At 39.2% G+C, this 26,078-nt stretch overlaps 2 protein-coding genes across 2 annotated transcripts in view; both read right to left on the reverse strand.

Annotated features, from left to right (window-relative positions):
* Positions 1-2,313, reverse strand: part of LOC138957173 (sodium/potassium/calcium exchanger 3-like) — a 2,785-nt gene extending 472 nt beyond the window's left edge. Inside the window, exons 1-3 of the mRNA XM_070328331.1 lie at positions 1,918-2,313; positions 1,125-1,313; positions 21-104 (exon numbers count right to left, since the gene is read on the reverse strand). Coding sequence (XP_070184432.1) covers positions 21-104; positions 1,125-1,313; positions 1,918-2,176 — 532 coding nt within the window. The 5' untranslated portion in view covers positions 2,177-2,313. The remainder of the gene's footprint in view (positions 1-20; positions 105-1,124; positions 1,314-1,917) is intronic.
* The window catches only part of LOC138957174 (sodium/potassium/calcium exchanger 5-like), a gene marked incomplete in the record, with an annotated part of 34,063 nt that extends 31,523 nt beyond the window's left edge, over positions 1-2,540 (reverse strand). The window contains 1 exon segment of the mRNA XM_070328332.1: positions 2,297-2,540.
* Positions 2,541-26,078: the final 23,538 nt, after the last annotated feature.

Below are 26,078 nucleotides of genomic sequence, written 5' to 3' on the forward strand. Positions count from 1 at the left end.
GGTGGTAATTTTCAACTCACCTACAATGGAGGTACACAATTCCGGTGCAGAGCTTCCGGCCGCCATGAAGGTCGCTCCCGCCACATCTGCTTGCAGACCTAACTCTGGGATCGACAACGTCAGAAAGACACAATTGAAATACCAGTGAACGTCCCCATCCCCAAAGACTCTTCTCTTGTTTTGTTGTAGTTGTCTTATTCTTCTTGATTTTCTCTCTCAGAGTTTTCAACAACAACAAATAAAGAATTTTAAAAAAATTAAAAAAATTAAGCCTTCTGCTGTTCAATCTTTACCCTTTAATCCTCCCGCCTTCCAAATGCCTCGTCCAATCTAACTCAATAGAGAAGTGAAACTGATTCTAGTATTGCACTAATCCATTCCGTCTCAAAAGACTGAACTATAGTTTCAGAGGATCGAAAACAAAAACGAGTTTACAAATCAGCTACCGCTGACAAAACTGAAGCCGTGAAGAGGGAAGTGTTTAAAGTGATCACAAACCGTCAGTGTGGATTGGTAACGGCGGAGAAGGTGGTGGTGGGAATACTAATTATAGTGAATGTGATACCACCACTCTCAGCATCATGAAGTCAAATCATCCACTGCTCAAGGTGGTGATGAAAATTTATGATGATGATGATGATGATGATGATGATGATGATGATGATGATGATGATGATGATGATGATGATGATGATGATGATGATGATGATGATGATGATTACGAGACTGAGGACGAGCTTCTTCTAAGGAACGAAGTAGAAAACAATTAAGATGTTGATGGCTGACCTTCACAGATTCTCTCGAGGGAAGGAACGAATTAGTCATCACGTGCAAAGACGATGGTGAGGGAAGCGAAGAGAAAGAGCATGTGAACGAACACCCCGCGATCCTGTGCGACGATGAAAATGATGACGAGTACGACGACGACGATAACAATGACGTCGACGACGACGACGACGACGATGATGATGATGATGATAATGATGATGATGATGATCATGATCATGATGACGACGATGACGACGATGGTGACGACGACGACGACGACGACGATGATGATGATGATGATGATGATGATGATGATGATGATGATGATGATGATGATGATGATGGTGATGACTCACCTTCACAAATACTCTCGAGGGAAGGCACGAAGTAGTCGTCACAGACGATGGCGAGGGCAGCGAAGAGGTAGAGAGCGAAGAGAATGTGAACGAACACCCCGCCATCCTGCGTGTCTTTGAGCGTCATGAAGTTGCCGGGAAAATTGTCAACCGATCTCGCTATGCATGTCTCGTTGTCGTCGTCGTCGGCTGGTCAGAAATGGGCGGTAAGGAAGGTATCAAATGTTGTAAGTCACTGTGTGTGTGTGTGTGTGTGTGTGTGTGTGTGTGTGTGTGACTGTGTGTGTGTGTGTTTGTCCATTTGTGTGTGTGTGTGTGTGTGTGTGTGTGTTTGTTCGTGTGTTTGTTCGTGTGTGTGTGTGTGTGTGTGTGTGTGTGTGTGTGTGTGTGTGTGTGTGTGTGACTGTGTGTGTGTGTGTGCGTACTCGCACATTCAGACAAACGAACAGACAGTCAAGGATCCAGGTAAGCAGACAGACACACAGCCATAAAGATTCATATATATACATAGCCCATAGAATGAAAGACAACCAAACAAGCACACACACACCCAAACAAAAACCACAACAACAAAAACACAACAAAAATAGACCACCCACCCACACACACACACACACGACACACACACACACACGACACACACACACACACACGACACACACACACACACACACACACACATACACACACACACACGACACACACACACACGACACACACACACACACACACACACACACACACACATACACACACACACACACACATTCAACCCTTATCTTAATTATCTTACCTGTCAACAATCCCCCAGAATCATCACCGTAAACAATCACATCCCTTCTCAGTCTGTGGTTTTCAACCAGTCTCTCATTCTTCACGAGAAATCCTGGCTCACTAGCACTCTCCCAAACAACAGTGGGGTTCGAATCCCAAATTCTTCTCACCAGCCCCGCTGACAACAACACTAGGTAGGCCACCGCGGCCCCCCCGGCGAGCCAAAGGCGAGTCTTGTGGCGAGCCGAAGCTCGCTTTCTAATCCAAAGTGTCGTCATCTTCTTTCTTTCGTCATCTGTGACATAGTCCGTTGAAACCGTTGACAGCGTTTATTCAGAGTTAGTTATGAACATTATTTGTCTTAATGTTGTCTTATTTCTTGAAAAGTGATATAATTTTATTTTAGATTTGAGGGCACCGTCCGATCAGCTTAGTTGTCTCCAGTTTTCAAAAAGCCCGGTTGTGAATTTCGTTGTAAAATCGTACTCCTCACTTCCAATAGAAAAACAAACGGTTTTTTTTCTCACTTTTACATGGCTGACAGCCACGTAAGTGTTCTATACCTGACAAGTGTGACTACCGTGTACTTTACATGCGAGACGGACTCACTGTCACGGGACGAACCATCCTGAACTCAGGTCAAAAGGAGTTACTTCCCTTCGGGTCTCATTTAGACCACTGACTCAGCGATAGCGTGGACCGATGATTATCAGAATGGGGACGAACATGTACTTGCTACATTCTTAAAGGGCAGATAGTCAGATAGTCTGCTTCTGATTAGACTAATCGAACACGTGCAGGCATAGGATAAATAAAGCAAGCGTGCTCTTGTTTCGTTTTCTTTGTGTGATTGAGATCAAGGGACTGGTGGATATAAACATAGTCGTGAATGTGCGTGGAATACAATCATTGACAGTACTTTCACTACGCCCTCACCCTTTCGCACCACCCCTCCCTCCAAAAAAGAAAACGGGTAAACAGAAAAGTGTGTGTGTGTGTGTGTGTGTGTGTGTGTGTGTGTGTGTATGTGTGTGTGTGTGTGAGTGTGTGTGTGTGTGTGCAGTGTGTGTGTGTGTATGTGTGTGGATGTGTGTGAGTTAGTATGTGTGTGTGCGTGTGTGTGTGTGCGTGTGTGTGTGTGTGTGTGTGTGTGTGTGTGTGTGTGTGTGTGTGTGTGTGTGTTATCGAGTACGAACGCGTAAAAAAAACACCAACACAAATCACAAACAAACAAAAAGAAACTCGACGCCAGCGTCTACAAAACGTAAAAACAACAAACGTAACATTTCTAGTGCCTGTGAAACAGCTGATCATTCGAGAGGTGAATAGCATTATTCGTACCTATAATTGATGACTAAGTGCACTTAACCTCGAATGACACGGGCATTCTACTATTTTGTTTCAAGACAGCAGCGCATTGTTGTACGTGAACAATACAGTATCATATGTGGTTTCAAATGTAGTTGTGTTTCATGCTTAATACGACTACGATGATACAGTCAGATGTTATCCAGGTTTTATACCACCAAGATAATGCAAGAATCAGTTGGTTTTCATGTCTGATACGAATTTTTGTTTAAACCACAAGAAAGGTATGTTACTGGAACGTTATATTTATTACAAAACAAAACGTTGTATATATTCACTGAGCTTCGACCCAGCGATCTCTTGAGTGAACTTATAATACAGAAAATAATCTTACTGGTCAAATTGCACAACAGCTCGCTCGGAAGACGCAAGCAAGACAATCTAGGCAATTTGACAAATAAGTGGGTTTTTTTCCCCCTGTATTATGAGTGTTTGTCTGTCTGTTCTCTTCAAAAAACGCTGGGTCAAAAATCAGTGAACGTAAAGGTTTAAAAAAACAAAATTAAACAAGAGGCGAAGCTTTCAAGGCTCACGTAAGAAATCGACAAACAGTAACACAAACTCAATCACTCCGTCACACATACACACACACACACACACACACACACACACACATACACACACACACACACACACACACACACACACACACACACACACACACACACACACACAGAAAGAGCATAGGTGAAACTGTGCAAGAAAGGGAGACACTAGATCTAGATATATTGCTATTTCATATGTTACGTGGATTTCCATTGGTCAATTGGGCAAAACTGAGCTCATTGTAAAAGTGATATCGACGACATTTCCGTCGATATCAGTTTTGATATCGACGACCTCTTTATTGCTTCCTCACTTCAAAAACAAAAACACCTGAATTCAAAAACAAACAAATTTATATGAAAATGTAATGATCCCAGAATTTAGTTGAGCAAGTGACTAAAGACTTTTAGAAAGAAAAGACATTTTTAAATACTGAAAAGTACAAGAAAAGAGTGAACAAAAAGAAATAATAATCAGAGGGAGGGATATGGAACAGCCAAAACTGAGACAAATATTTTTGTAATTTCTTAACGGTAAATACAAAATGTCCAGAGAATTAGCAATATATCTAACATTGACTGACTGTGTGATGATATCTTCTGCTATTGGTCTGTTTCGACAGTGATATCAAAATCTCGACCTCCTGTCTCGATTTTGATATCACTGTCTCAACAGACCATAGCAGAAGATATCATCACACAGTCCGTCAATATTGGGTACTGTCTGTCTGCATGTAGCCTACTTACAGGGACACGACTGCCAACGAGTCTCGGCCCGCTCAAAATAACAATGACCGAGACTTTCAGTAATTCCTTCGCGTGACGTCTAACCCTCTTACGTCATAATGAGACGTCTTCAAATGACGAAATGTTAAGGTTTCTACCACAGACATACACACGCACAAACAAACACACACACACACGCACACACGTACAAACGCACAGACAGACAAAGTTACGATCGCATAGGCTACACTTACGTGAGCCAAAAATGTAATAAACATAACTTTCTTGGTTTTTTTATTCTGAATTTTGGAACGTTGACAGTCTATTGTTTATGGATGTCATGTCTGATACGACTGTCAGGGCCGGACCAAGTGTATTAACGGGTAGGGGTTCTAAAATGAGACAGGGGTACAAGGAATGACCAAGCGGGGAATCTGGTTGGGGGGGGGGGGGGGGGGGGCGTCCGAGGATAAAGCCGTTCAGGTTCAGATTCAACATTGTATTAAAAAAACAAGTCGCGTAAGGCGAAATTACTACATTTAGTCAAGCTGTGGAACTCACAGAATGAAACTGAACGTAGTCCGCCGCTAGTGCAAAAGGCAGTGAAAGTGACGAGCCTGTTTGGCGCGGTAGCGGTTGCGCTTAGCTTCATAGCACGCTTTACTGTACCTCTCTTCGTTTTAACTTTCTGAGCGTGTTTTTAATCCAAACATATCATATCTATATGTTTTTAGAATCAGGAACCGACAAGAAATAAGATGAAATTGTTCTTAAATCGATTTCGGAAAGCTAATTTTGATCATAATTTTTATATTTTTAATTTTCAGAGCTTGTTTTTAATACGAATATAACATATTTATATGTTTTTGGAATCAGAACATGATAAAAAATAAGATGAACGTAAATTTGGATCGTTTTATAAAAAAATTTTTTTTTTTTACAATTTTCAGATATTTAATGACGAAAGTCATTAATTAATTTTTAAGCCACCAAGCTGAAATGCAATACCAAGTCCAGCCTTCGTCGAAGATTGCTTGGCCAAAATTTCAATCAATTTGATTGAAAAATGAGGGTGTGACAGTGCCGCCTCAACTTTTACAAAAAGCCGGATATGACGTCATCAAAGACGTTTATCAAAAAAATCGTCCGTGGATATCATTCCCAGGAACTCTCATGTAAAATTTCATAAAGATTGGTCCAGTAGTTTAGTCTGAATCGCTCTACACACACACACGCACAGACAGACACACACACACACACACACATACACCACACCCTCGTCTCGATTCCCCTCCTACGTTAAAACATTTAGTCAAAACTTGACTAAATGTAAAAACAGGACACCATGCAACAATTAATAGTTAGTAACTAGGGCACGGCCTCAAGCAAGAGATTATTTTACGTGACACAAACTGTATGACACAAATATCCATGATGGTGGACATGACACTAGAGTAAACCAGGCAGAACAAATAGTATGAAGTTATCTAAGCATGTACGAAGATAGGACTATGCCTCTTTGTAACTGCAGCTTATGCATACATCTCTTCAAAGGTTTTCTTCTAAACTGTGAAATGCGATAGTCTTGATTCATGCTAAAACAATATATTTAAAGTACAGTCCCACCCTTTGGCCTTCTGTACGCACACGCACACACACACACACACACACACACACACACACACACACACACACACGCGCGCGCGCACGCACACACAGACACACACATACACACACACACACACACACACTTACACACACACACACACACACACACACACACGAAGAGGGCAATGTCAAAAATCTGCATAAGTTTCGTCCCTTTTTGCATTACATATATACTATTTATGAAATAGTTCACTTTGAAAAGGAAAAATTGGCTTTTTTTAGGAAAAAAATACACCTATCAAAACAAGCAGAAAAGCGTTTGGCAAGTTTGCTAAATACACGAAGCACTCTTATCAATGATTTAGATTTTTTGCATTTGTTTAAGTGGAAGGATTGGATTGGATTGGATAAGATTTACAGTCCAGTGAGGTTACCCTCATGGAAATTCGGGCTGCTTTCTCCCCGGGGAAAGCGAGCTGCCATACATACGGCGCTACCCATATTTTTTTTTTCCTGCATGCGTGTATTCATGTTTCCTGAGACTTAATGCCGTGTGAGATGGAATTTTTTTACTTTATTCCAAGTCCCACGGGTATTTGATGGACATTTTTATCTATGCCTATACAATTTTGCCAGGAAAGATCCTTTTGTCAATCGTGGGATCTTTAACGTGCACACCCCAATGTAGTGTACACGAAGGGACCTCGGTTTTTCGTCTCATCCGAAAGACTAGCACTTGAACCCACCACCTTGGTTAGGAAAGGGGGGAGAAAATTGCGGCCTGACCCAGGCCTGAACACGCAACCTCTCGCTTCCGAGCGCAAGTGCGTTACCACTCGGCCACCCAGGCAGATTTGAGATAAATGGAAGGACAACTGCTTTCATGAGAAGGATCGTGCCTTTACACTCACCGTTAGCACAACTGCTATACCACTCCAGTCTCTATCTGTGTCATCTAACGCGTTGGGATTCGTGCCTTTACACTCACCGTTAGCACAACTGCTATACCACTCCAGTCCCTATCTGTGTCATCTAACGCGTTGGGATTCGTGCCTTTAAACTCACCGTTAGCACAACTGCTATACCACTCCAGTCCCTATCTGTGTCATCTAACGCGTTGGGATTCGTGCCTTTATACTCACCGTTAGCACAACTGCTATACCACTCCAGTAGAGAAAGGGAGAATGTACGTTCTGGCTCACCGATTCCGACAGACCCTAAATATTAACGCAAAATAGGCTTCTGGACTAAACTTTTACTAAAATGAAACATGCGACAAAATCAGAAAAATACTGCATAAATCCATACAAAAAAAAAAATACAGTAAAGTAAGGTTGTTTTGAACCAATGCCGGGTCTGTCGGAATCAGTAACCCAGAACGTACATTCTCCCTTTCTCTGATACAACATTCTTAAGCTCAATACGCTCTCTCATTTACAAACTTTACTTCATATGTTCTTTCACTGTTAGAATTATATCTGATACATGCAATGTGACTGTCTAAACGAATAGTTAACTCTTTACAAGTGATTCTATTTTTACTTTTTCTTCCCGTCCTATTTGAATCCCCTTTTTTAAAAACTGCTTTTTCAGATCTTCTATATCGAGTGGCTTGTTATATTCAGCTCGTGTTTTTGTTTGAATACTTGCTTTCTTACTTTTGTAGTCATCAAAGTCTGTTTGTATCTGTTTGAATTCTTCGTCAGAAACTTTTGAATCTTCAAGTGCTTTACTGATAGACAGTTTTAGGCTAGACAATTTTGATGATGCAAGAGTGGAAATGGATTCGTGTTTTTCAAGCTTTTTCACAATTTTTTTCATTATAGCTGATGCTATAAATGATAAACCACCAACTGCTGCTGCGACACCACCTAGGATTAGAGAAACTGGAGTCCCTACTCCGGTAGCTAACAGAATTGTTCCCGTTACACCTGCAGCTGATGCAAGGATAGTAGAACCAGTGCTGGCATTAGAAAGGCTGTTGTAAGTTGTTGAGTACTTACGTCTAGCGCGAGAATATTTTTCTAATTCATCTTCTAGTTGTTTTTGTATATTACTAATGTGTGCCAGTCTGAATTGTTGACTTTCTGCTGCACTTTCATCAATATTAGGATAAAGCTTCACACTGCTAGTCATCTTTTTAATGCAAAATATAAAATATTTATCTTAATTCTCACTGGCCAGTGTTTCTGCTAAGCTTTGAAGCTGTTCATTGCTTAACACCTTATCTGTATAGTAGAAAGCAATCAAATCAAGATAAGTAAGATTAATACTTCTTATTTCTGTTAAATTATTTATATCTGCGTTAACAACAACATTTTGGTTTGACGTCTGTTTTTTTATTGTGTTAGAATCCTTTTGAACAGCAATAAATACTCTGACTTCTTCAACATTTAATGGTCTCCAGTTGAGATTTATTCCTCTCATTAGAACAGTGTTTGTGGTTTCTTCCCTTTTCCTGACAACTATATCAAATATCATAGTTGCATTCTGCCCTATTGGAAGCTTGGGTATAAAATCGACAATGGTGTCAGCGTCCTTTTCAACACTTTGTTTTCTGTGAATGAGATAGTTGTTCTTATGGAAAGGTTTAACTGCAACTTCTCCCCTGCTGTTAATCGCAGGAACAAGGCTAACAATTAGTGGTTTAGCATTGATTGACTTACGGAATGTGTCGTCTTTTCCAACAAGAGTGTATGGACTCACAAATTCAAACTTCATTTCCCAGTCAATCTTTTTCATAACAGGACTAAGTACCCATTTTTTATTCTGATGTTTCCACATGTAGAATGTGTCATCGACAATTGGATCAGGTACATTAACATCACGGATTTGACCTAGTTTGAGGAATCTTGGTTTCTTTTCATCGTCGATTTCCTTTCTCTTGTAATAACCGGTGTCTGTAAACTCGAATGCATACACTGCACCAACTTCAGCATTGCTCTCAAAGTCGATAGCGTCTGCTAAATCTTTCAACTCTATAGTTGAACATGCAACAGGATAAGCTATTGTAGGTCCACTCGACATTTTAATACTCAATATTTTATGGAACTATTTCCAATGTAATGTTAAACAAACAATCAACTGGTTGTCCACTTTGATTTTTCAGATCAATGTGTAGGAATTCATGACACCCTTCCTCCAAGTCCTTGAACTGAAGTGTCTTAAATGTTGGCACGTGCATTTTACAAAAAGAGGCATCACTCGGTGGAAGAATCCTAAGCAGATCAGAACGCTGATCATTAAACAGATTATAGGATGTGTTAAGCTCTCTCATGTGAACAAACAGTACACTGTTAACATCCATGTCAATGGGACGTGTTCCCTTGTATATTTTTGTAATTCCAAGCATATCAAGGAGTTTGGTTGGAAACTCAACGTTTACTTCTCTAGTTTTGGGCATAGTAAGAGTAGCAATGAGACTTGCATGATTTAAACTCGCTGTAATACCTACTGGAGCAAACAATTCTTTCTCTAAAGTGCAGAAGTCATAGTAACCATCTTCTACAGAATGTGTTTTACCATTAATTCTAACCCAGTTGTTAGCCTTTTTTTTACTGATATTATACCAAGTAACCTTGTACATAATTTCATGCAGTGCAACTTTCATTCCTCCATTTTGATTGTTGATAGGGTTTGCAAGTTTAACTGGCACACTAGTCTTCACATTTGTTAGTGTGATAAACATTTTTTATTCAACAACAAAAATGATTCAGTATAAATTCAACAAAGACGTTAAATACAAAACTGGACCATATTACAATCCAAAGACTATTTCTTTCCATGAGTTGGACTTTGCTGTAACAGAAACAGAATCCATTCGCGTTAAAGTGCCTGACCCATTCCATTCTTACCTAAATCCCCCAATCAAAAATGATAGTGTTCCAAAGATGTGGAACTCTCACCCAATTCAGTTCTATCAGAATCAGTTAAACTTTGCAATATTCTGTGCAACCACAGGATGTGGAGTGTCCTATGCAGACCACATGAATAATTCAAACTTACTGACAAAGTGTGTGTACACATTTCACGTTTACTATCAGTGCAGGAGAATCTTGTCTGAACTTCAGGCACCAATGCCGCATGAAAAGAGCTGGAACCCATTCAACAATAGGATAAACATGAAAGTGTATGAGCGTCTCTGCAATGAATTCAATATAGATTTTAAGACCGACTTTAGGCAAAAGCAAGACAAAAACCATGGCATGGGAACACTATATTTATGGGGTGTCCACAGGAGGTATAATTTTGATTACTGGCCAGGTCATACATCTTTTTCTTCAAATGTGCAGGTACAGTTAGGATCAATAGAACAACAGCACCACAATGCATGGACTACTTTTATATTAGACACCGGCAAAGGTTTCACTGGATCAGGTGTTGAAAGGATCAATGAATCTATCCGAACATATACGTGGTGCTTGCTAGGCTCGCAGGCACAGACACGATCAAACATAATGAGAACAAGCACAGGGTTTGGTGCACAGAAACAGTTGTTATCAAATTTAGAAGATGTCATAAACTCTGCAGTTGATCTGCCTTCCAGCATCAAAAGGTATCAAGACTCTCTCCGTTATGCAAGATCAAAAGTTGACTTTGCTGTTGGTAACGGCCTTTACATGTTACCTTCTGATCTCCAGCTGCAGATTGGAACAATAACAAATTATAACAATGAAATCATTATTGCTAGTGACACCCAGCCGCTTGGAAAGGGTGAAGAACTGAATTCAGAAATCAGAACGATGTTACAGCCATATCACAATGAACAGAAACAAAGCGTGACAAGTGAAGATCACGCTGCAGGTGAAGATCATTCTGTCACTAGTGATGATCAAGCTGTTAGTATTAGTGATGATCATGAATCGCAGAAGACTGCTCTAGTAATTGGTGGAGTGGGTGTAGGCTTACTTTTGCTTTATTCTCGTTAGCAGAACACCTGCAATTAAAACTATTAAAGTCCAGAGATGTTCAGCCATGAAACCAACAACTTTACCTGCAAAAGATAACAGCCAGCTAACAATTGAACCAATGATTCCTGGAAGTGCATCCAAAGCTTTTGCTGCTAGTTTCTTTAATAGTTCTGCAATGTGTTTGAGTTGTTTCTTTACCCATCCCGGATCAGATGGAGATGAAGGTGAAGGTGGAGGTGGAGGTGTGACAGTGCCACCTGTGAGTGTTAACACTAATGTGCTTATTGCAAATCCTAGCGCAGTTAGTATACTAGCTATTGTGATTCCCTGCTCTCTGAAAAGCGTTCTAATTCTTTCAGCAAGAGTTGTGTCTTCGTAAAGGATTCTTTGAATTGTATTTTTTATTCTGCTGACCTGTGTTCTCAGTTGTTCTCTATTGTTACTTAGAACTTCTAACCTTATGGCTTTCTCCTCCTGCAAATCTTTTAAACGCTTAGAAATTCTGTTTTTTACTTCTTGTTCTAGGTTCAAATCATCAGCATCAGCAAGTTTTTGTTTCTCTTTGTTTATATCTTCATCCAGCTGACCTAGTTTTGACAGATTATTTGCTATTTCACCTCTGATGGTTTGTAGTGATTGATTAAGGGCTTCTATTTCTCTCATAGGTAATAGTTCATGTGGAGTCTTCAGTGAAGTTTCCTCAGAAAAAGAAGTCTCTATCTCTTGTATAAGTTGATCAGCCTCATCTGCAAGTTTATTAAGATCTTGCAATGGAACAGATTCTATTTGAGTAGCAGTTGGTAGTCCTAGTTCTGCTTGTTGAAGTAAGGAAACAACATGGGAAGATGATGACCGTGTGCTAGGCACAATATCTAATTGCCTAAGTCGATTAGCAGTAAGTTTTTGTTTTAGTGAAACTTTTGATAGAAACTTAGCAGGATTAGATTTATATGTAAGTTGGACTTTTTCTCCTTTATCGCTAGTTGTATATAAATGATTTGCTTCCATTTTGAACTGGTTTGGATCTAAAACATCAGGTTCTTCTCCTAAACTTTTGTAGAAATCTCTAACTTTACCTTCCAGAAGTTCATGTCGTGCCACCTCATAATGCAGTGAATGATGGTAGGGAACCAAAGGGATTGCTTCGCTCATGTCGTCCGCTGGCTCAAATAAATCTTCAAATCCACCTTCTGCCATTTGTAACTTATTTTTTATTTTGAAAATAAAAAAAGATGGCACAATCGTTCGGTTCTGTTCTTGATCCTTACAGAAGGCTGAAAGAACCTCTCGGGGTAAAAGGAATAAGGCAAACAGTTATAGTTACAAATAATCCTTCTACTATTGATCAGAATGAAATACTTACTGTTAGGTTTCCTAATCTAGGTAAGAACGATGTTATTGTACCAGGCACTGTAAGACTATCATTCAAATTAGAATTAGAATCTGGCTCAGATGAAAATAGGACTTTGGCTTATAATGTAGGAAGAGCAATTGTGAGGAAGATCACTGTCAAACTGGAAGGGCGGGAAGTGATGTCATTGAATAATGCAGATGTATTTTTAGTTTATGCAGATAATTGGTTGACTGACAATGAAAAGAAAAACAGAGTGTTTCAAGGGATTCAGTCAGACAATGGGATAAAAGTTAGAATAGGAGCAGGAGATAAAGCTGACAACAAAAAAGATAACGCTGTCAATGTTGCTTTTGGAAACAAATGTTGTATTCCACTTGACTTTGAACTCATAAATTCACATCCTCCCTTCTATCAAGGAGCATTGCGTGACAGGCTGTCATACGACCTGACTTTCAATAGTTATGATCGTGTTATGCTTTCACAAGACCCGGAAGCAAAGTATAAGGTGTCTGGAATTTCTTTAGAGTTTGATGTTGTAAACCATCCTGAACTGGCTAGACTTATAGAAAATCAGTACAGTTCTAAGCTGCCTATCTATTATGAAAGAGTGTTGAATCACAGTACACTTTCAAAAAGCCAGGCTGATCCAATCTGGAACATTAACTTGAATACACCAGCTAGGTCAATGAAGGGAATACTTATGTTGTTTGAGGAACCAAAAGATTCATATGAAAGGCAAATAGAAAAGTTTTACAATCCACTAATCAATAGAGTATATTGCACAATTGAAGGGCAGCCAAACCAAATATTTGCATCTGGCATGCTGCCATACCAACACTATGATGAAGCAAGAAAGTACTTTACTGGAGGAAGATTGAAAGACCCAACATCTGATCTTGTGGCTAAAGATCTACATTTACACGGTGTTGGCGTAGAAGATTTCTTGACAAATAAATATGCGTTATGGCTGGATCTCAGAACAACTGACGACAACAAACTGCATGGAAGTGGAAGGCGAATTGAAAACGGATCAGAAGGAATCACAATACAAATTGAAAAGGAAGTAGGGAGTAGTAGTAAATCAGTTAAGATCTACGTGTTTGTTGTGTCAGATGCGCAGTTAAACATCTCTGAAAGCAGATTACAGGATATTGTTTATTGAACGTGTTAAAATGAAGTATCTAGATTTTCTTCCAAAAGATCCACACTGTTCTTTGATTTGTGGGGCAACAGGTTGCGGCAAAACAAGATATGTTTTGGATTTATTACAGACTGTTTACATAAATCACTTTGAACACATAGTCATATTCTGTCCAACCATAAAGCATAACAGAACATACAAGGAGAGAAAATTCATATGGTCTGATCAAAATATATTTATTGTAAATCCTTCTGATCGTCTAAATGTTTGCTTGGAGCATTATTTCGATCTTTTTCAGAACACGCCAACACTGTTTATTATTGATGACTGTGCAGCAGAACGTGACATTGTTAGAAAGAAAAGTGCACTAGCAAAGCTTGCATTCAGTGGACGACATGCATTAATATCAGTTTGGATATTAACACAAAAATACAATGCAGTTCTGAAAGACTTTAGAGAGCAACTCAAAACAATAACATTGTTCTATTCAAAGGACCGTGACAGTTTTGAAGAGTGTCTTCGAGAAAATGATGTCATTGAAAACAAACAGGAGAGAGAAAGAATAAAGAATAATCTGAAATCTTCTAAGCACTCGAAACTGGTTTTAAAAACTGATCAACCAGTTCAGTATGTATGTTTGTAGAAATCCTTGCTAAGTTCTTGTCAAGTTTTTACTCAAGTTCTTGTCAAGTTCTTACTCAAGTTCTTGTCAAGTTCTTGTCAAGTTCTTGTCAAGTTCTTACTAAGTTCCTACCTAAGTTCTTGTTAAGTTCTTACTCAAGTTCCTACCTAAGTTCCTACCTAAGTTCCTACCTAAGTTCTTGTTAAGTTCCTACCTAAGTTCTTACTCAAGTTTAATTACTAGATTTTAATTTTGTTCTGCATCAAAATAAAATGAACTGTGATGAATTGCTGATGCAGACTGCTACAGATATTGAAATCTGTGACAGTAGGACTATACCTGATAAAAAAGAAAGATTGTATTCACTTGCTGTTTGTGGAAAAACAAAACACTACCTTGGGCAGCAGTTAACTGTGGAAGAAGTACAACATCTTTCCTCAGAAGATATAGAAAAGTATCATGGACGGTATGAATCAGTGCTTGGTTCTAAGATGGTTAGAAGTATTGGACAGACTGTTATAGGTTTGTACACAAAGATTTTTGGACATTTTACACCTCTCGACTCGGAGGAAGACTTAACACATGATCTAACTCATGACCCTGTTGTTTCCAAGTCCCTCGAATCTCTTGCCTGTGGCCTGTATTATCGATTTGGTGCTTTATTAGTACCATTTGTTGCTGGATTAATTACTTTCAAACACATTAATTTTCAGAATAAAAAAGATGACAGATCAGTTGAAGCAGACAGTGGAGCAGACGAAAATACCAGAAGTGAACACAGTGACAAAGAAACCTGGTAGAGTAGAAGCAGGAAAAAAACTAGCCGAATGGAACAGACAAAAAAAGTTAAATCAAAAGGCAAAGCAGAACATTATGTCTGAAGTTGAGCAGACACCAAACATTCCTGAAGTGACTAAGGTCACACAAACTGATCAAGAATTAAAATCTTCATTTCTATCATACAGAAAAGTAGCTGTAGCAGCTGTTGTTGGAGGAGGTGGATACTTGCTTTACAAACTTTGGCAAGGCAAATATAAAGTGTCAGAAACACCAAAATCAGAAACACCAAAATCAGAAACACCAAAACCAACAAACAAAGCAGTACAAACAATAAAAAAAGCCCACAGTAGTACCTGCAGTGGATTCATTTCATATGGAATAATTTTAATATTTTAATTTTGATAACATAAAAATGAGTTCTGAAAAGACAATAGTTAATCTAGTTTATCACGCTGCAGTGATTGGAGGCTTGAGTGTAGGTTACACAATGCTGGGTAAAAGTCTCCTCAGAATGAAACCAGCCGACTTGGGAAAGTTAGACTTCGAAGACGGTGCTAAACTAATTGGTGTTGTGACAGCTTCCTTTGCAACAAAAGACTTTTTGGTGAAGCAAGGAATTATTCCAGAAAATATAAACATGTAAGACAATAAAATGGCTAGCTTGGTTATGATGGTGGGAGGTGCGATTGTAAATGCGCTTGCATTTTCTGGCAGCAACTATTTGTTTTCTAAACTGCAAAATGGTGAAGAGAGGGAAAGGCACAACAAAGCCATGGAACAACTGGCGAAAGCACAGGATGAATACGAGAAGAAACGAATTGCGCAGTTAGACTTTATGAATGATAAACTCAGGCAGCAAGGACATGCAAACAAAACCTTTGACAATGTTGATGCAGCCATTCAAGAATACTATCTTGTAACTGGAAAGAAAATGAAGACAAGTGCTCCTCCAAAACTGGGTGACTTTTATCAGCCTTCAGAAGAGCAGAAGGTGGGCGAGATTGTTTTCATTGTTATTGGTATGGCTGTTGTTTACTTTATTGCGCGTGCTGTCAAATCTTAATATTCTGTCATTTAAAAAACCACGAGTGATGCTTTGTTATCTAAAATATATTATTCCCCAAAAGGATACTGGAAAGGAAGAACTGCTATTGACAAGCTCAGTGACGCAGCAGGTGTTTCTCAAGATATAGCAAAGAAATGGTTGTCAAAGCAGGCAGTTTGGCAGATCTATTTACCTGCACCAAGAAAAATTACACGACCACACTTTGTTAACATTAAACCGAATGACACTCATCAAATAGACCTGCTGTATTTACCGCATGACACAGTCAGAAGGAAGAAATATAAGTATGCACTGACTGTAGTTGATGTTGCAACAAGATACAAAGATGCTGAACCGTTGACAGAGAAAAGTGCTATAGCTACAGCTGTTGCCCTGCAAGAAATTTACAGACGTGGACCACTAAAGTATTCCAGAATGATTCAGTGCGATGATGGTAAGGAGTTTAAAGGAGCTGTCAACCAGCTTCTGTTAAAACATCATGTTACAGTGAAGAGAGGTATTCCAGGAAACCACAGGTCACAGGCTATTGTTGAGAGCTTTAACAAACAGTTGGCAGAAAAACTGTTTTCATATCAGTACCATCAGGAATTTTTGGACACAGAAAGTAAATTGCGTAACACTGAATGGGTCAAAAGATTACCATCAGTACTTAGAGCAATGAATCTGGAGGTATTTAAAGCTACAGGGTTAAGACCAGTTGATGCAATCAAACAGAAAACAATACCTGTTGCTCCAAAGTCAACAACACCAGTGGCATTACTACCTTTCAATCAGAAAGTCAGATATTTATATGCACCCGGTGAAGCTGAGGGTGACAGCAGGAAGCGTGCAACGGATCCAATCTGGAGTATTGACATTCATGAAATCAAGAGAGTAGTAGAGACAAATCCACCTATATATTACTTGAGAGAACCAGCACCGCAAAGAGCCTTTGTAAAAGAGGAATTACAATTAGTTCCACGTGGTACAAATGTTAAATGATTTTTTATTTCAGATTTTATAGTGTTAACAAAAATGGAAGCAACTTTATTTTTTTAATTTATATTTTTATTTTGAGTTATAAAATCAAACTCACAGCGATGGAAGACTCTGTATTAGAATCTTTATCGACAGTATTTGACACCGTTGAATTACAAGTAACGGATCCTCAAAATGTGCAGTCCAGTGTGCAAGACGCTATTGAACAAATTCCAAACAATTTGTTGATTGAACCTCCAGTAAAAGCGCAGATAGTCAGTTTAATAAAATACAAAACAGTCAGTGATGAGGTGCTAGAAGTTCATGTTTCAACCAGACAACTAGCACTTAATTCTATGGCAGAATTGAATGGAAACTGGGCAGATGAAATGATGAAACGGTTTGAGCAAGCTGCAGAGGATGCAAAGATGAAAGGATCCGGATGGTCAGAAGGTGAAATTCTAAAAATAGAATTGAAGCTAAGTAAATTTGCCCCCATCAGAGGTAGAAGTTACATACCTTTACCTCCTGCTCTTGTCAAAAAACGTGCTGTGCTGAACATAAAGAATGATGATGACAAATGTTTTATGTGGTGTGTTCTGGCAAGACTGTACAGTGTAAAGAAAAATGCAGAAAGAGTGTCTAACTATCATGCATACAGAAATAAACTAAACTTTACTGGTATTGAATTTCCTGTCAGCATTACAAGCATTGACAAATTTGAACAGCAAAACAAACCCATCACCGTAAATGTTTACACGTGGGATGAGGAAGATGAACTGAAACCAGTCAGAATATCAAAGAACTCACCAACGATTGGTGATTGTGATACTAACCATGTTGACATGTTACTAATGACTGATGGTGTAAAATATCATTACACTTTGATTCGTACAATGAGTAGACTGATGGCGAGCACAAGCAATCACAATAGTAAACAAGACTTTTGTAGGCGATGTCTCTTGCGTATTCCATCAATTCATGCAGCACTTATACACAAGCAACATTGTAAGAGCGTTGATGATGCGGTTGTGAAGTTAACAACACCGCCGCCAGACAGCAAAGTGTATTTTAAGAATGTATGCAAACTACAGAAAAGTCCTTATGTTGTTTATGCTGACTTTGAATCTATCATTGTGCCATATGAAGGACCTTTACCAAAAGACCTACCTAAAACAGTAACTCTAAGTAATCATCAAGTCTGTTCATATGCATTTATTGTTGTTAGTTCAGATGGTAAACATTCTAAACCGCAATTGTACAGAGGACCTAATGCAGCAAAGAACTTCTTACAGCAAATGAACCAAGTGCGAAATGACTGCTCCAAACAACTGAATCTTTCAGACATTGTTATGAAACCTGAAGACCAAGAACAGTTTAACTCTACCACACAGTGTTGGATATGCGAACAAAGTCTAACACCAAACACAGACAATCCAATAGTAAGAGATCATGATCATGTAAGTGGGCAGTTCCGAGGAGCAGCACACAGCAAATGTAATCTACAATTAAAGTTTGATCCTAAGACTTGGAAGCTTCCAATCTTCTTCCATAACTTGCGCGGTTATGATTCACATCTGATCATGCAGGCAGTAACTGATGAATACAAAGCAAGATGCATTGCGCAGTCTTCAGAAAAGTACATGGCCTTTACTCTGAATAGTTTATACTTCTACGATTCTGCTCAACATCTGATGGGAACACTTGAGTCTTTATCTTCATCACTAACTGCTTTCCCAATCACATGTAAGTACTTTGACAGTGACTTAGTTAGAAAGGGAGTCTATCCATATGAATACATGGATTCGTGGGAGAGGTTTGATGAAGATGAGTTACCACCAAAGGATGCTTACTTCTCACGGCTGAAGGGTAAAGGTATAAGTGACGAAGACTATGAACACGCTAAGACTGCATGGAATAAATTAGGATGTAATACAATGGGTGATTATCATGATCAATATTTGTTGGCTGATGTTTGTTTACTTGCAGATATATTTGAGAATTACAGAAGAACATGTATGAAGCACTACAATCTAGATCCTTCACATTACATATCTGCACCAGGCATGAGCTGGGATGCATTTCTTAGATTTACAGGAGTAAAGATTGACTTGCTATCAGATCTACCTACACTTCAGATGATTGAAAATGGACTACGTGGAGGAATCAGTATGGCTTCACACAATTACTGCAAAGCCAACAACAAATACTTGGACGACTTTGATCCTATGAAACCTTCTAATTACATCATGTATCTAGATGCAAACAATTTGTATGGTTGGGCAATGTGTCAGACGCTTCCACTTCGGAACTTTAAGATCTATTCAGGACCATTTTCACAATGTGTTGTGCTGGCAATATTAAAAGCAGGTCCAGACAGTCGAAAGGGATGGATACTAGAAGTTGACTTAGACTATCCACTATCACTTCATGATCTACATAATGATTATCCTTTAGCGGCTGAGAGGTTAAAAGTAAACCCAAGAGAACCTCCAAAGCTGGTGCCCAATCTGTTTCACAAAAAGAAGTATGTGTGTCACTACAGACTGTTACAGTTTTACATTAGACATGGATTAATTTTGAAGGCTGTTCATCGTATAATTTTATTTGATCAAGAACAGTTTATGAAACCTTACATCATGAAAAACACAGAACTGAGAACCAAAGCCGCTGATGCATCAGAGAAAGACTTTTTTAAACTGATGAACAACAGTTGCTTTGGTAAGACAATGGAAAACCCACACAAGAGAAAGGATGTTAGACTTGTTACAAGAGAAAATGAGGCCATCAAGCTGACATCCAAACCACAGTATCAAGACTTTAAATACTTTCATGAACAGCTGTATGGTATCTTAATGAAAAAACTTGTAGTCAAGCTTGACAAACCAGTATTCATAGGCTTTACTGTGCTAGAGTTGTCAAAACTGTTGATGCTTGAGTTTTTGTATGATTATTTGAAACCAAGATATCCCAAATCGAGAGTACTTTACACAGACACAGATTCATTCTTACTTGACATTCCAGCGGATGACATTTACAAAGATCTAGAAGCTGAAAGTCCTGCAGTAAAAGGAAAAGATTCTTTTTATGACACTTGCGACTACCCTAAAGAATCACCATTGCACTCAAATGTTAACAAGAAGGTTATTGGAAAGATGAAAGATGAAATGAATGGGAAGATAATTAAGGAGTATGTTGGATTGCGTGCAAAGATGTACAGTGTTGCAAGTGAGAAAGGGGTGGTTAAAAAAGCAAAGGGTGTAAGCAAACAGGTTGTAAAGTCGAGCATATCGCATGATAACTACAAGGAAGCACTGTTTCAGAAGCGAGTGTTTCACCATGACAACCCTAAGATCAGTTCCGCGCTTCATCAGATCAACACAACTATTGTAAACAAGAAATCTTTAGATGCTAATGACACAAAGCGCGTTTATTCATCACCAGAATATTCTTATGCAATTGGGCACTGGAGAACAAACGCGGCTTCAAATAGTCTGAGTGTGTAATAAGAATTTTTGTCAATCGGGAAAACCCGCTATGACAGCTTTGTTTTGACTGCAGCGGGGAAAAGGACGTTGCTTGCGTTGGGGAAGTGTTTGTGAAAGGGGAGTTAGTAGGCTTTGTTGAGTTTCAAAGCAGCCACCAAGTACACTTATCAAAAGCTTGAATAAAATAAACAAGTCAATTGAATAAGTTAACACTCGGCGGCCGCCCGAAGGCAGCCTTTGAAGCGAAGTAGAGCAGTGAAGCACGGCGGCACGTTTTCCCAGCCGGATCCACCGGTTATTCTGAAAACATACACAAAAAGAATGAAAACTTGTAGCTAAGGAGGGGAAATGCAGTTCCTCTACTTAGTTACAGGTAAACAAATGTATGATATAGAGAGAAATAACACTGACCAATCCAGCTCATCGTTGCTAAGGAGGGGAAATGCAGTTCCTCTACTTAGTTACAGGTAAACAAATGTATGATATAGAGAGAAATAACACTTACCAATCCAGCTCATCGTTGCTAAGGAGGGGAAATGCAGTTCCTCTACTTAGTTATTGGTAAACAAATGTATGCTATAGAGAGAAATAACACTGACCAATCCAGCTCATCGTTGCTAAGGAGGGGAAATGCAGTTCCTCTACTTAGTTACGGGTAAACAAATGTATGCTATAGAGAGAAATAACACTGACCAATCCAGCTCATCGTTGCTAAGGAGGGGAAATGCAGTTCCTCTACTTAGTTACAGGTAAACAAATACATATTTAATAGAGCTATACTAAAAATAAACCATTATGCTCATCGTTACTAAGGAGGGGAACTGCAGATCCCCTCGTTGGTTACCAGTAAACAAATGTATGCAATAGAGAGAAATAACACTTACCAATCCAAAAAGCTGCTTCCTCTTCATTGTTTTCCAAGGCTTGATGGATGTGCTTGCGAAGAGACAACATTGTTTTTATTGGAAGATTTAGTTGTTGGAATTTGGGATATGTCTTGAGAAGAATGCTTATGTTAATGAGATCTCTCGCCCATCTAGGTGTTATACGTAACACTTCTAAACAAACACCCTTGAATCTTCCAAAATGTCTATTCCTCAGCACTTCTAAATATTGTCCATAAACAACCACAATTTTTAGGGTATCTGTTGCTTTACTTTTGTATTGTTTTTCACAAACAAGAAGCTTTTGTTTGAGTTCCTCAATATCTGTTGTTCGGCTTGTACTAAACAACAAAGATTCGCTTGTTGAACCATCATAGTACAGATGATTTTTTAGACCCTCTAGGAGCTCCGACCCTCTAAGTGAAGTCAAGACTTTTGATTTCTTTTCCCGTTTGTTTTGGAAGGTAACAGGTATTGGCTTTTTGGGGAGATTTGCTTTCAATTCAAACTCTTCTGCAGCCTTATGTCCTCTCTCTTGGAAAATTGAATCAAGTTGTTTGTAAAATTCAAGAAGTTTTGTATGGTACTCAATGTGTTTTTTTAAACTCTCTAGTTTTTCAGAGTCAACTTCTGTTTTAACTTGCACACTTTCAAAGTTAATGAATTGATCACATTCGGTACTTTCTAAATCAATCACCTCAAAGTCTTGACTGAGCCCAGTATGAAGTCCATTATCATCCTGCTCCATACTAGAAGAAGTGTCTGACTGTGATAAATTCCTAACTTCTTGTTCTGTTTGCTGATTCATATTTTCAGGAAGAATTAAATAAGTTGATTGTCTAGAATAATCCAACAGAGCTTGTTGTGCAGCGTTTGCTTCTCTAACTTCCTGAGCTAACCCTATAGATTCTTGAGACAGGCAAAACACTTTTCTCACAGAAAACACGTCTTCACACCACCACAGCACCAGGAAAAATGACAAACACACGCTGGCTCTTTGGAGAGCGTCTAAAAATAAAGTGGCTTAACCAGGTTGCAGGCCTGGCAAAACACACGCTGGCTGTTTGGAGAGCGTCTAAAAAATAAAGTGGCTTAACCAGGTTCTGGGTTACTGATTCCGACAGACCCGGAATTGGTTCAAAACAACCTTACTTTACTGTATTTTTTTTTGTATGGATTTATGCAGTATTTTTCTGATTTTGTCGCATGTTTCATTTTAGTAAAAGTTTTGTCCAGAAGCCTATTTTTGGTTAATATAATAGGGTCTGTCGGAATCGGTGAGCCAGAACGTACATTCTCCCTTTCTCTCCAGTCCATATCTGTGTCATCTAACGCGTTGGGATTCGTGCCTTTACACTCACCGTTAGCACAACTGCTATACCACTCCAGTCCCTATCTGTGTCATCTAACGCGTTGGGATTCGTGCCTTTACACTCACCGTTAGCACAACTGCTATACCACTCCAGTCCCTATCTGTGTCATCTAACGCGTTGGGATTCGTGCCTTTACACTCACCGTTAGCACAACTGCTATACCACTCCAGTCCCTATCTGTGTCATCTAACGCGTTGGGATTCGTGCCTTTACACTCACCGTTAGCACAACTGCTATACCACTCCAGTCTCTATCTGTGTCATCTAACGCGTTGGGATTCGTGCCTTTACACTCACCGTTAGCACAACTGCTATACCACTCCAGTCTCTATCTGTGTCATCTAACGCGTTGGGATTCGTGCCTTTACACTCACCGTTAGCACAACTGCTATACCACTCCAGTCTCTATCTGTGTCATCTAACGCGTTGGGATTCGTGCCTTTACACTCACCGTTAGCACAACTGCTATACCACTCCAGTCCCTATCTGTGTCATCTAACGCGTTGGGATTCGTTAACACGGGTACATATATATATGTAGTGCAATAAGAGTTAAAGATATTTATCCTACATACGCGAGAGAGACACCCGTGAGATACTAATCGTTCAAATCACACGTGTGTATATCATGTAAATGAGGTCATGTCAAGCAAGTCTGGCAGGGACCTGTGTTTCCACAGCTTATGATGCCAAAGTCACCGAGACAAACATCATTATAGAAACAAAAATTGCGCTCGCTAATTACCCTCGATGAATCTTTAGAACTAACACGTCACGCCACACTTTCAGAGTGACGTTTCTTTGCTTTGACGTAATAGATTGCACGAGGCTTTAGAAGAGATCGAGGTTCCAAAACAAGCGTCTTCAATTTAGCTGCCTCGACAAGACATTTTCAGTAAAATACACGTAAGTACAGTATGTAGGATAAACAGAATACTATATGGCCTGCTGTGTCGTACCAGATTTACACTCGTTGCTTTTTCAAATAGTGAACAGCTCGCTTTCGCTCGAAGTTCAATATTATAAAAAAAAAATCGTGTAAATCTGGTACGACACAGCACGCCATGTAGTATTATCTATGGGCGTCACGATGGTCACACTCAGACACGTTCACATGAGGTTATTTTCCCTTGTCCTCGCACTCCGAAGTCTACATTTTCCAGTGACACGTTGTCCTGCTGGCCACCAGCTCCGCGTGCTTGGGCATGAACGGTCACCAAGAAGACCATTGACCATTATCTTTCATATACTGGCAGAGTGAAAGGTATTAAGGTCAATGACAGATAAAGCTGATTACCATTTCCTTCCGCGATTCAATTCAGCCCTCTCTTCGGTATAGCTCTTATTATCCGATAAAAGCAGTGGTTGTGATCACATTTAGTAATAAATTATAATCTGAAACAAAAACATGTGCTTCGTGTATCTTTCATACACGGAAACAGTCATTATGTGTACGGCTCTATTCATTAGGATTTAAGCCTTCATTGGTTACTGCTCTCATCTGGTTGCAAAATACGCTTCAGCATGTTGAACTTCTCATTCGCAGTACTGAGACATGGACATAATTATACAACGTGGAAAAACAACATCAATTATCTCCAATGACTAGCATCATACAGAAAAATTGTAATTACTTTAATGTATGTCCAGACTTTTGTATGCTTCCCGAGATAATTAAGGGATGATAATTGCCGGTGATGTTTAAAACAAAAAGAAGAGCAAATTGATTTATTATTTATTTACCACTTTTTCATTCAAAAACGAGAACTCAACTTCATGGCACAAGGGGGGTAACACGTCTCAAGCTATCCAGGCCGCCCTTCTGCATCTATTACGTCCCTTTGTATGCAACGATGTAATTGTCGATCTGTTCTTTTCTGTCTCCCTCTTTCTGTCTCTCTCTCTCTGTCTCTCTCTCTGTCTCTGTCTCATTCTCTCTCACACACGTACAGACAGACAGACAGACAGACAGACAAACACACACACACACACACACACACGTACAGACACACACACACACACACACACACACACACAAACACACACGTACAAAGACAAACACACAAACACAAACACACACACACACACACACACACACACACACACACACACACACACACACACACACACACACACACAAATACATACGTACATAAACACAAATACATACGGAACTGGGTACATGAGGGTTACATTGTTCTCAATGCTCTCTCAACCAAGGAACCGAATACCGAACCCAGCGATCACCCACATAATCAACCACATAATCAACCACATAATCAACCACCCAACATTATATACCGCGTCGGAAAATGTCATTTCCATTGCCGCACTATCTCGTTTATATACAAGCTTTAGTTAGCCCTATCAAACCTGTCCTTTCTTCAGCAAAACATGTTGCGTTTTTATGAGAAGGTTGCATTCGACAGGGACAAAAACACGTCACGCTCTTGTCTCTCGTTCTTTTAGTCATTCATTTGTGACCCTCCACCACGAAATGAGTCGCATGTCACCTCGCGCGGTTCTGCGCTAGGCTTAATTTAAGTCCGGGGTGTGTCTGGTAACAGTGTGAGGGTCACCTTAGTCACAGGCTTATAACTCAAACAGTTTTCGCTCTTTTCTAAAACGGTTTTCACCACTGGATAGAGCAGAAAAACCTCTTTAGGAAAATGTAAAAATATGAAAATCATGCAAAGGCGACATGCGACTCATTCCGTGGTGGAGGGTCACATTTGGCTTAACGGTGGCATCACAAGATAATGGGGAAAAAAGCAACCACTACAATTTGAACATTTTGGGAGAGAAACTGAGAAAAAACAAGTCGCGTAAGGCGAAAGTACAACATTTAGTCAAGCTCAGTCGAACTCACAGAATGAAACTGAACGCATTGCATTTTTTTCCGCAAGACCGTACACTCGTCACATCGTCTGTCCACCGCTCGTGGCAAAGGCAGTGAAATTAACAATCCAGAAAAGCGCGGTAGCGGTTGCGCTGAGGAGGATAGCACGCTTTTCTATATCTCTATTTTCTATATCTCTACGTGTTTTTAATCCAAACATATCATATCTATATGTTTTTTGGAATCAGGAACGAACAAGGAATAAGATGAAATTGTTTTTAAATAGATTTCGGAAATGTAATTTTAATCATAATTTTTATATTTTTAATTTTCAGAGCTTTTTTTTAATACGAATATGACATATTTATATGTTTTTGGAATCAGAAAATGATGAAGAATACGATAAACGTAAGTTTGGATCGTTTTATAAAAAAAAATTAATTAGAATTTTCAGATTTTTAATGACCAAAGTCATTAATTAATTTTTAAGCCTCCAAGCTGAAATGGAATACCAAAGTCCG

The sequence above is a fragment of the Littorina saxatilis genome, unplaced genomic scaffold (assembly GCF_037325665.1).
Source record: "Littorina saxatilis isolate snail1 unplaced genomic scaffold, US_GU_Lsax_2.0 scaffold_318, whole genome shotgun sequence".
NCBI classification, from domain to species: Eukaryota; Metazoa; Mollusca; class Gastropoda; order Littorinimorpha; family Littorinidae; genus Littorina; species Littorina saxatilis.